Consider the following 12,728-nt stretch of genomic DNA (forward strand, 5'->3'; position numbering starts at 1 on the left):
CCATCAGTTTTTACAAATATATATTTTCTGAATAATAAAACGAGGAAACTTCACTCTGATCCCAGACAGAGTTTATTAGAAAATTCACACATTTCATTTCGACGCGAAGTTGAATAAATATAAAATGCTGAGCAGGGGAGGGTCAAAAGGTCACCCAAATTAATCCCCCCCGCCCCCTTGCTGGTTTTAATATTTCCGGCTGAAAATGTTTTAATGATATTTTGTGAAGTATTAAATACAGTAAAGATTAACGCGGCGAGATTTGGTGCGATTGATTATTTCTGAGGGGATAGTTGGAGTTGCGATGGAGTCCGGCCGGGGCTGAGGGGAGGTGGAGCTGCTCGGCCTGGATGGACTGCTGCGGCGCTCCGAGAGAGTCCGCCCGGGTTCGGAGACACTCGGCTCGGGCCGGGGTGATTCGGGGAGACTCGGTTCAAGCCCTGAGTTGTCGGAGGGACTCGGCTAAGCTCGGGCCCTGCGTTGGAGACTCGGCTGTCCTCGGGCACTGGTGGGGTGGGGGGGGCAGGGGGAGGTCGGAGAGACTCAGCTTCGTTCAGGCCGGGGCTGGAGTGACTCGCTCGGGTCGGAGGGACTCGGCTGAGCTCGGGCCGAGGCTGCGCAGTGACCCGGTTGGGCTCGGAGGCACTCGGTTCCGGTCGGGGCTGGGGAGACACGGCTGGGCTCGGGGGGGGGGGTCCGTGGGGTTCGGAAGTATTCGGCTAGACTCGGGCCAGGTCTCGGAGACACTCGACTCGCTTCGGGCCGGGGCTGGAGGGCACTCGGCTGGACTCGGGCCGGGTTCGGAAAGACTCGGCTCGGCTCCGAGCGCCCCCTTCCCGAAGGCGGGGGAGGGGTCAGGGGTCGGAGGTGAGAGTGGGTGGCGCGGAGCGGAGCGTGCGCGGCGAGTGGCATGTGTTAGAGGCTGAAGAGTTTGGGCGATTTTTTTTTACCTCCATCCTCCTCGTCCCCCGCCGCTCGGTCACCAGGTGAAGACGGACAAGCGCCCGCCCATCATGAAGGGGTGAGTAGAGCCGACGGGCGAGCGGTTGGCTGGCAGGGAAGGAGAGGCCGGGCCTGCTGGGGCTTTATCCCCCCCCTTTCCCTCTCTCTTCCCCCCCCCCCCCCCCCCCCCGCGGCCTCGGGGACGCGGCGGGAGTTGCTCCGCCAGAGTTTTGCTCCAAGTTGAAGTTGTTGCTGGAGTTGGGGCCTGACTCACTGCCTCACTCCCCCCAATACAGGGGAACCTTCCCCTCCTGCTCTGACTCCGGGAGCTGCATTCACAATCCGGATCAGAGCCTGGATCAGAATCCCAACCCCCCCCCCCCCCCCAGGATATTCCCTTACAATACTTCACTCAATCCACCCCCAGCCTCCCAACCATTGATTTATGATGTATTTTTATATATTTACACATTGACAGTCTGGAAGTTTGGTTGTAATGTTTCACCTGGTGCTTTCTGTCACTTTTCTCTTCTGCACTAATTGTCTGGGGATTTATATTTTAAAAATCTCAAGTTATTTGTAAAATTTCCAACTTCTGCCCCTTGGTGGCCTGTGGGCAACACAGTCAAATTCTCTCAACTTTTCTATCATTTACCTTTTTTAATCATTTGGCACGTTTCCTGTGTGGAGCTGGAAGACCAGTGTTAATACTTTATGACTCCCATTTAGAACAGTAACTGAAATGCCAATCACCCAACACATTTGGAAGGGTGAGGATTGAAGTTTCTAAAGAAACCTGTTCACACAGAAGTGGTACCAAATTTTTGCTGATGTTTCTTAAACTTACGAAAATACTGCCATCGCTGCTTTAACTATTTTGTCAGGGTACTGCCATTTATTATGTTTTTAACATATTTTTGTATGGCCAAAGTTATGCAAAAGCAATTGTACAATTTGAAACAGACCTTTGACTTTAAACCAATTTGGGATGTTCTGAGGTTGTGTAATATATTTTATAAAAGTCTTTTTCTACTTAATGATTTTGCTGAATTTGAAAACACATTTGTATCCAAGAATATGCAAAGTTTGTCCTACACAGTTTGTCTGGGCATGCACTCTAATTTGTTTTTTGTGGAGTAAAAATTAAAGGAAGGAATGGGATTAATAAAATAGCTATTATTAGTCTTCCATATTTGAAAAGGATGCATAATTGTTAATGTTTTGTCATGTTTATTTAATTTTTATGAATTAGAATAAGCTCCAATGGCAGCACAGCTAATTAAAGCTCGTGTGTAACTGGGCCATACAGAATAGCAGGGTTTGATTCCCGGCCTGTGTTGAGTTTATTGATATTTGCTGAAGAGCTGCAGTAGATGCTGCATCACTGGGTCAGAGAGGGGAAAATCAGCCAGGATTTCTCTTGCTGGTTGCTGTCCAGTAATTCCTGCTGGAAAGTGAGATTGTGCAGTTCCTTATAGTGGAGTAACTTGGCAGTGTTTACTCGCACGTGGAGGGTGATTGTTCAGGCAAATTACCAGAAAGTACTCAGCAGAAAGCAAAGTTTTTCAGAGAGAAAATTGATGTGATAAAGTGTGGGAAATTGAAATCCACACCAGTCGTTTTGTGAATGTCCTAAATCATGATCAGCATTGGTGTTTTCAAACAAATGAGAATGAGTAAATAAATTGAGTGCCTTGTTATAAAATGAGAAAAGCAGTGTAAGTGTTGATTTTACAAATTCTCATCCTCGTGTTCAAACTTTACCATAGCTTACATTCACACCCCATCTCTGTAACCTCTGCCTGACCTACAACTTTGAGACATCTATATTCCGCCAATTTAGCCTGTTGTGTATCCCCCCCTTACCATTGGCAGTTGTGTCTCTGCCTCAACCCCTTTGCCTCCCTATCTCTTTTTCTCCACTAAGATACTCCTTGAAATTTACCCCTTTGACTAAAGGTTTGGTCACTTATCCTGAAAGCTTCTCCTTTGATTCGGTGTCTGAAAAAGTGTTCACTTTTTGTCTGATTATACTCCTGTGAAGCACCTCGAATATTTTCCTGTCTTGAATCCAAATTTAAGTACTTCCTAGTTGTTAACAAAGACTTGCTTCTTGGTAATGAGCGATGGTGTCCTGTTACTGGAAAAGACACAAATACCTTAGAGACAGTAAGTATGTAAATCCCTGATTGATGTTTTCGAAACTCTCCTACAGTGAAACTGTGATGAAAAAATAGCAAGTGGAAAGCAGGCTGGGGATTGAGGAAGTTTATTTGAAATGATCCGTTCAGGGTCAGGCATTACACGGTGTGTTGTGTTGCCTGGTAAACATAGAAACACTTGGCGAAAAGTGCTTGTATTAGAGACAAGTGTGGCAAATGGCGACTATATTTATAGGACACCTGAGAAATAAGTGAGCCAGGTGTGAAGCTATTTGGATTGATATGTGTGATGAGTAAGAAATGGGAGTGGTTTGAGTCTGAAAGGTCAATTTAAGAATTCTTCATTTTTGTTTATAAAAGGTAAACCGTGTAAGCGGACAGGACTGATTTAGGCAGCTCATTGTGCTCTAGTGATTAGAATAATGTTGCTTCCTGACTTGGTCACCAAGGAACACCAGAGCTAGGCATTCTGGACATGGTTCTTGTGTGTGTCAGAGCCACTATTCAGGAAGTAGAAATGGTAGAACTGTCAGGCCATATCACATTGCTTCGACCTGGGAAACAGCACAGAATGTAATCAAACCTCGTATACAACTTTTATAGATTTCAGATGTATGGAACATGAGCTACTGAAAGATAAATCTGTTGTGGACAAATGGATAGCCTGTTAGAAGCACTTTCGGTACATTCCCACAAGTAGTCCCAGAGCAGCCAAGGCAACATAAATTAATTTACCCAAGTGTGGCTGGAATGTAAATACAAGATAGTCAGTAATAAATTCAGCATGGCATTCAGGAGAAACCTTTGCCCAGAGATTGGTGAGAATGTGGAACTGTCTATCTCAGTGTGATTTGAAGTGAATGGTATAGATACATTAAGGGGAAGCTCATATATATGTGTGAGCAAGAAGAGAATAATGGGTTATGCTGTTAGTTAGAGGAGTAAGAATGCGTGGGTTTACTCCGGGTGCTCCGGTTTCCTTCCACAGTTCAAAGATATGGGGGTTTGGTTGATTGGCCATGCTAAATTGACTCTCTTGTGTCAAGGGATTAGCAGGGTAAATATGTGGGGTTGTGGGAATAAGGCCTGGGTGGAATTGTGGTTGGTGCAGACTCGATGGGCTGAATGGTCTCCTGCACTGTAGGGATTCTATGATTCTTTGAAGAAGAGGAGGAGATTGAGTGGTGCATAAACACTAGCATGGACTAGTTGGGCCAAATGCCCTTTTGCCAGGCTGTTATTTCTATGTAATTATCCAGGAAATAGTCAGCAATACGGCAGCATCTGTGGAGAAACAAGTCAAATCAGTTGACTTTTCAGGTCCAAGAGCTTTCCTGCTGAGATGTTTGACTGACTTCTCCTTCTCTAGGGATGTTGTTTGACTTGTTAAACATTTTCAGCTGTTTCTGTTTCTGCTTTTTGTAAAGTTAAATCAATGTGGTGATATAAACCTCCAGGCCAGAGAAAGCTCTGATCCCATTTGGTAAACTTCTTATATTCTGACAGTGGAAGCAGACCTGCCACACTTTGAGTATTCGCATCAACCTCTGCTCAAGTTTATAAACTGCTGAGGAGATTGGGCAAATTGTACTGGTGTTATATTCCACGTGGAATCGAGCCACAGTGTGAGGCACTTCAGGGGTCTCCATTATTTATTTGTAGATGTAAGGAATTCATTTTCATACATTCGTTCTGGGATGAGAACATCGCTGACAAGACCAACATTTATTGCCTAGCTTTCATTGTCCTGAATGCAACTGAGTGTCTTCCTCAGCCACTTCATAGGATAGCTAAGAGTCAACCACACTGGAGTAACGTAGGCCCAGACTTGGTAAAGACGACAGGTTTCTTTCCTAAGGGGTATGAGTGAACAAATTGGATTATTTTACAGCAGTGCAACAGCTTTATGGTCACTTTTGTTAGTCCCAGCTCTTTATTTCACAAATGAAATTTGTGAGATTGGCTCAGCGCTTACTGCAGTGCATTGTGGAGTGAGGGGGATCTTTCAGCTCAGTGATAAAGACCCAAGAAAGATTTGTTCTCATATGCCTGTTAATTTGGCATGAAAATCATTCATAATGCTGTTCTGTGCCAGCATTGTTTAGTTTTAAAAATCCCAAACTATGTCCTAACTGTCACAGCAGGCAGCCTCTCATCTTACATGCAAGTCTCAGCTTAGTATTGATATCTAGGTACAGTGTGATGTACTGATGTGTCATGAGCTCATTCTCAGAACAGGACCGGGGTGGCAGCACGGTGGCACAGTGGTTAGCACTGTTGCCTCACAGCGCCAGGGATCTGGGTTTGATTACCGACTTGGGTCACTGTCTGTGTGGAGTTTGCACATCCTCCCCGTGTCTGCGTGGGTTTCCTCCGGGTGCTCTGTTTTCCTCTCACGGTCTGAAAGACGTGCTGGTTAGGTGCATTGGCCATGCTAAATTCTCCCTCAGTGTACCCAACCAGGCGCCGGAGTGTAGCAACTTGGGGATTTTCACAGTAACTTCATTGCAGTGTTAATGTAAGCCTACTTGTGACAATAAATAAAAAAAAGAGTCCTAGCTGACTCGTCAATGTCAGTATAACTGAATCATGAGTTATACAGTTTATTTAAAATAAGTTATATTGAACTAGCATCCTAATCCATGCAAAACCCTTTAAATTTAAAGTTAGCTAGTATGTATGACACAGAAATAGGCCATTCAGCCCAACTGGGCGATGCTGAGTGTTTATGCTCCACATGAGCCTCCTCCCATCCTATCAGCATATCTTCCCATTTCTTTCTGCTTGTGTTTACCTTGATTCCTCTTAAACATCCATGTTGAAGTGCAACAAGATCAGGACAATAATATAAAAGCAAAATACTGCGGATGCTGGAATCTGAAACAAAAACAGAAAATGCTGGAAAATCTCAGCAGGTCTGACAGCGTCAGTGGAGAGAGAATAGAGCCAAAGTTTCAGGATGACTCTTCATCAGAACAGACGTTAGCTCTATTCTTCAAGATCTGGACAATATCCAGGCTTGGGCTGATAAGTGGCAAGTAACATTCGCACCACACAAATGCCAGGCAATGACCATCACCAGTAAGAGACATTTTAAACACCATTCAATGGTGTTACCATCGCTGAATTCCCCCACTGTCAACATCTTTGGGGTTTCCATTGATCAGAAATTCAACTGGACTCATCACATAAACATAGTGGCTACAAGAGCAGGTCAAAGGCTAAGAATACTGCGGCAAGTAATTCACCTGCTGACTCCCCAAAGCCTGTCCATCATTTACAAGGCTCAAGTCAGGAGTGTGATGGAATACTGCCCACTTGCCTGGATGGGTGCAGCTCCAACAACACTCAAGAAACTTGACATCCAGGACAAAGCAGCCTGCTTGATTGGCACCACATCCACTCCCTCCACCACCCAACGCTCAGTAGCAGCAGTGTGTACTATCTACAAGATGCACTGCAGAAATTCACCAAAGATCCTTAGACAGCACCTTCCAAACCCACAACCACTTCCATCTAGAAGGACAAAGGCAGCAGATACATGGGAACACCACCAGGTTCCCCTCCAAGCAACTCACCATCCTGACTTGAAAATATATCACTGTTCCTTTGCAGTCGCTGGGTCAAAATCCTGGAATTCCCTCCCTAATGGCATTGTGGGTCAACCCACAGCACATGGACTGCAGGGATTCAAAAAGGCAGCTCACCATCACCTTCTCAAGGATAACTAGGGATGGGCATGTTCCACAAATGAATTTTTAAAAGTATCCATGCCATGTGCATCAACTACTGCATGTGGTAGTGAGTTCCACATTCTCAGCACACTCTGGTTAAAGCGACTTCTCCTGAATTTCTGATTGGGTTTATCTTTGATTGATGGCCTTAGCATTCTACTCTCTGCAAATGAAAACACCTCTGTGTCCACCCTAACGAGCTCCTAACGAGAATTTTAAAGATCAGGTTTTCTCTTTTTTGAAGAACAACAGCCGATCCAATCTTCCCTGGTAGTTGTAATAGTTCTGAAACTATCCTTGCAGTAACTTCATTGCAGTGTTAATGTAAGCTTGCTTGTGACTAATAAACTTTAACTTTGAATCTTTTTTGCATTTTCTCTCGTAACTATATCCGTTTTGTAATGTGGAGATTGGGAAAGTTGTGTTGTATTTTGATGCAGTCAAACAATCCCCCCCCCCAGCATGCGCACACACACACGTGTCATAATGCAGAGCCACGGAGACCAAGAAAGAGAGAATTTTGCAAGTGTATATATCCCAAGGTTGCACCAGTATTTTTTGTTGCAAAGGTGTGACTGTTGACTACCCTGCTAGATGCTACTTTCAGATTGAATTCTATGCGTTAGAATGGGTCTAACCAACTTATTTTTTTGACACATTATTGTAGGCTGGAGAAGTGTAACTCTGAGGAAGAACTAGAGAGGCTGGGTTTTTTTCCTTGGGACAGAGGAGGCTGAAGGGAGATTTAACTGAAGTGTATGGTATGAGAGGTCTAGATAGTGTGAATAGGAAGGACCTATTTCCCATAGCAGAGAGGTCAATAACGAAGGGGTGCAGATTTAAAATAATTGGTAGAAGAATTAGAGAAGAGTTTTGAAATGTTTTCACTTGTAGGGTGATGGTGGTCTAGAACTCATTATCAGAAAGGGTGATAGAGGCAGAGACCCTCTTAGGGTTTAATAGAAGTACTGGGGTATGTACTGATGTGCCATAACTGACAGGGCTATGGATCAAGTGCTGGAAAGTGCAATTAGGCTAGAATGCTGTTTTTCAGCTAGCACAGACATGATGGGCCAAATGGCCTGTAAGTTTCCATGATTTTAATGTGATGACATTAAATGTCTGGAAATTATCATGCTCCATTTTTGTCTAGATTTCTGTCATTGAGTTGAATGGAAACATGAACTTAACTGTGTGGAAAATAATGTAATGTATTGAAACTGTAGATGTGGTTTCAAATTGTGCAGGATCTTTCTGATGACGTTCTGTATGTTAAAAATGACAGTCTTTGATTCTGTGCTTTTTGTTGGCACTGTGGGCAACAAAGCAACTTTTAATCTTGCATTTGGGTTGACCAGATACTCAAAATAGTTGGGATGTGTTGGTGAGTGGGATGCGTCAGTGAAGGTGACGGTATTTCCACGCAGGAAAGCCCAAGAGATCCCTCCTTTTACAAAACTTTGGGAGAACCCCCTGTGATCAAATATTGATTTCAACCTTTCAGTGTTCCCTGGGCAATACATGACTTGTGACGTTGAGCTAGCTAGTTGTGAGGAATTCCAAGACCTTTGGATAAATGACCACTTTCTGTGACGTATAATTCAAACAGCAGAGCCTGGCATTTCCAACAGTGCATACTTGGCTCTGGAGCTTGAACCCTCAACCTTCTGACTCAGGCAAGACTGCTGCCCAGTAAGATACGGTTGAGAAATGTTTTAGTTGGGGGAAGAAAATGCCTCTTCTGGTAACCGAGAGGTTCAGGGCTGATGTCAGGAAGCATCTTTCAAAAGAAAGGGTCATGGAAATCTTTCCCTTCCCATCCCCACAAAAAAAACTGTTGGAATGGAGGGGTGTCAAATGAAAGATTCAGAACTGAAGAGGTTAGATTTGGTTGGGTAAGGGTGATGTGGAATATGAATCAAAGGCAAGTAAATGGTGTTGAGGTATGGGCCAGTCATGATCTAATTGCATGGCAGAACAGCCTTGAGGGGTGTGAGCAGCTGCCCCTTGTTCCTCATGTTCCAATTCCAGTCCAAAGATGTGCGGGTTAGGTTGATTGGCAATGCTAAAATTGGCCCTTCGTGTCCTGGGATGTGTAGATTAGAGTGATTAGCGGGTAAAATGTGTGGGGATATGGGGGCGGGGCCTGGGTGGGATTGTGGTCGGTGCAGACACGATGGGCCGAATGGCCTTTCTGTACTGTAGGGTTTCTACGATTTCTATGATGACTGATAATCTCAATGTTATAGCTGACTAACATTGTTTGGTTACAACCGAGTGATTGTTTAAAAAAATACTGTACTTTTTAATACAGGATCAAAAATATTTTTATATATCAGTACTGGAGTGCAGGACAATTAGAGCATTCCTTTAACTGAGTGCCTAATTTTCTGCTGCCACTTGGATATATGAACCCTGTGGCATACAGCAGATAGCAATACCTCTTTCATCATTCGCTGCAAATTTAAAAAACCTGCATGAGGATGGGACTTAATTTTTCTGGCCATCTTTGCAAGTCACCGCTGAGGTAATGGCAACCTAAAGGATGAAATTGCTTTTGTACTTTTCTCATCCTCGATGTTTTTGGGCAGCATAGTGGCATAGTGCTTGGCACAAAGAATAACGAGAACAAAGAACAGTACAGCACAGGAGCAGGCCCTTCGGCCCACCATGTCTGTGCCGACACAGATGCCTCTCTGATCTAATAGTTTCTTGTCTCTACATGGTCCATATCCCTCTATTCCCTCCCTATTCATGTATCTATCCAGATGCCTCTTGAACGTTGTTTTAGAATCTACTTCCACCACCTCCTCCGGCAGCGCATTCCAGGTACTTTCCAACCTCTGTGTGGAAAAACCTGCCCCTTACATCTCTTAAACTTTTCCCCCCTCACTCTCAACCTATCCCCCTGAGTAATTGACCTTTCGACCATGGGGAAGAGACTCTGACTATCCACTCTATCCAAGCCTGTCATAATGATGTGAACCTCTATCAGCTTCCCCCTCATCCTCCAGTGGTTAGCACTGCTACCTCACAGCACCAGGGACCTGGGTTCAATTCCAGCCTTTGGTGACTGTCTTCATGAAGTTAGCACATTTTCCCCGTGTCTGCGTGGGTTTCCTCCGGGTGCTCCAGTTTCTTCCCACAGTCCAAAGATGTGCTGATTAGGTTGATTGGCCATGCTAAATTGCCCCTTAGTGTCAAGGGGATTAGCAGGGTAAATACGTGGGGTTACTGGTGGGCGGTGAAGGCTCAATGGGCCAAATTGTCACTTCTGCGCTGTAGGGATTCTGTGATGTTCCAAATTACTTTGCAGCCAATGATTTTGTTTTTGGAGTGTGCTCAGTGTTATATTGCTGAACCTCATTTGTTCTGTAAGAAGTCTCACAACACCAGGTTAAAGTCCAACAGGTTTATTTGGCAGCACAAGCTTTCGGAGCATTGCTCCTTCTTCAGGTGAGTGAAGAGTTGTGTTCACAAACAGGGCATACATAGACACAGACCCAATTTACAAGATAATGGTTGGAATGCGAGTCTTTACAGGTAATCAAGTCTTTACAGGTGCAGACAATGTGATTGGAGAGAGCGTTAAGCACAGGTTAAAGAGATGTGTATTGTCTCCAGCCAGGACAGTTAGTGAGATTTTGCAAGCCCAGGCAAGTCATGGGGGTTACAGATAGTGTGACATGAACCCAAGATCGCAGTTGAGGCCGCTCTCGTATGTGGCTATCAGTTTTTGCTTGGCGATTCTGCATTGTTGTGCGTCATGAAGGCTGCTTTGGAGAATGCATTTGTTTCTCATTTGTTCTTTAAATGCCGCAATGAAACTTTGTTTAACTTCTTGCCTCTGAAGAGCAGAGTGCTATCCCAAAGGGATGATTTTTCTGTCTCCTACCATTGTGGCAGGCAAAGAACAACCTTCCAAGATTTTCAGGGTTGCTATGAAGGGTTCTTACCATCAGCAGTTCCAAGTAAATGACTAATGAAATTTAAACATTGCTGTATGTTCTTTTATATTACATAGAATTGGATAGTGTATTCAGCATTGAAACGAGCGGTTCAGCGGATCACAATGTGCAGTTATTCATGCTCCACACAAGCCTTCTTGCAACCTCTGTTCTCACTGCTCTCTGGGATAAGAGGTTTCTCCAGTATTAGTTCTTACTGACTATCTTCTACTTAAGGCTCCTTGTTCTGGTCTCCCACACGAGTGGAAACATTTTCTCTATGACTGCCATATTGAGCCCCGTGATAATGGTAATGATCTTTACCAGCTCTCCCCACAGCACATTCTCTTTGCCAGAGGAATAAAATGACTGCCCATTCAGCCTTCCTGATAGCTATATCCTCTCCTTTCTGGTATCATCCTTGGAAAGGATGAATGTTTCCTTATTAGTGTTCTTCTCCGGCCAAAGCACTCATTACCTAAAGAGTGCATGACAATTAAATCTCAGGTAAGGCTTTTCAAAGCAGCTATTAATGATTCCCCTCCGTAGAATCCCTTCAGTGCAGAGGAAGACCATTCGGCCCATCAAGTCTGCATCGACTCCAAAAGAGCATCTTGCCCAGTCCCACCCCGTCCCACCCTATCCTCATAACCCCGTGCATTTACCATGGTTAATCCACCTAATCTACATATATTTGGACACTAAGTGGCAATTTAGCATGGCCAATCCACCTAAGCTGCACATCTTTGGACTGTGGAAGGAATGATAGCCAGGTTCCGCACACACAAGGACGGCCTCAACCGGGATATTGGGTTTATGTCACACTATTTCACATAAATATTTCTGCTTTTTTCCTCCTGAGTCTTTATCATGCGATCCTAGAATCAGAATTTATGTCACACTATTTGTAACTCCCACAGTTGCGTGGACCTGCAGAGTTTCACTGGCTGTCTTGTCTGGAGACAATACACATCTTTTTAGCCTGTCTTGATGCTCTCTCCACTCCCATTGTTTTGTTTCTTAAAGACTGGATTAGTTGTAAGTATTCGCATTCCAACCATTATTCATGTAAATTGAGTCTGTGTCTTATAAGTTCTGTTTGTGAACAGAATTCCCACTCACCTGAAGAAGGGGCTCAGAGCCTCGAAAGCTTGTGTGGCTTTTGCTACCAAATAAACCTGTTGGACTTTAACCTGGTGTTGTTAAACTTCTTACTGTGGAAGGAAACCAGAGCACCCAGAGGAAACCCATGCAGACATGGGGCGGGTGTGCAAATTCCACACAGTCACCCAAGGATGGAATCGAACCCGTGTCCCTGGCGCTGTGAAGCAGTAGTGCTAACCACTGTGCCACCGTGTTGCTGACCTCATTGCTGTTGGTGATGCGACATTGCTATGAGAATCTGTTTTAGTAAGTTTGTTCCCTGTGTAGATATGTAGATTAAAACTGACCAAAAGTCAGGACAAGTTAATACAGTTGGCATGGTGTTGGAATTCGAAAGGGGGCAAGCTTCCTGTTTTGCGTTTAAAGATGAGCTACATTGGTTGCACTTTCCAGGAAGCTGATGTGTTCTGGGCTTCGGGAAACCCTGCAAACACCTAATGACTGCAGTCCCGTGCAGTGTTCAAGTGAAAACCTGATGATCCAGTGGTCCATTTTGGCAAGTCAAATGGGATGAAGGAGTACAATATTAAGGGAAAGACTCTTAGTCCTGTAGAGGATCAGAAGGACCTTGGGGTCCGGGTCCATAGGACTCTAAAATCGGCCCCGCAGGTGGAGGAGGTGGTTAAGAAGGCGTATGGTGTGCTGGCCTTTATCAATCGAGGGATTGAGTTTAGGAGTCCGGGGATAATGATGCAGCTATATAAGACCCTCGTCAGACCCCACTTGGAGTACTGTGCTCAGTTCTGGTCGCCTCATTACAGGAAGGATGTGGAAAAGAT

At 44.6% G+C, this 12,728-nt stretch overlaps 1 protein-coding gene across 2 annotated transcripts in view; it reads left to right on the forward strand.

Annotated features, from left to right (window-relative positions):
- The first annotated feature begins 333 nt into the window (after window positions 1–333).
- naa50 (N-alpha-acetyltransferase 50, NatE catalytic subunit) overlaps window positions 334–12,728 on the forward strand; it is a 31,483-nt gene continuing 19,088 nt past the window's right edge. Inside the window, exon 1 of one of the 2 annotated variants that reach the window (XM_078221507.1) lies at window positions 334–1,021. In XM_078221507.1, coding sequence (XP_078077633.1) covers window positions 1,014–1,021 — 8 coding nt within the window. In that variant the 5' untranslated portion in view covers window positions 334–1,013. The remainder of the gene's footprint in view (window positions 1,022–12,728) is intronic. The other variant, XM_078221509.1, reaches the window with a different exon arrangement.

The sequence above is a fragment of the Mustelus asterias genome, chromosome 10, assembly GCF_964213995.1.
Source record: "Mustelus asterias chromosome 10, sMusAst1.hap1.1, whole genome shotgun sequence".
Classification (NCBI taxonomy): domain Eukaryota; kingdom Metazoa; phylum Chordata; class Chondrichthyes; order Carcharhiniformes; family Triakidae; genus Mustelus; species Mustelus asterias.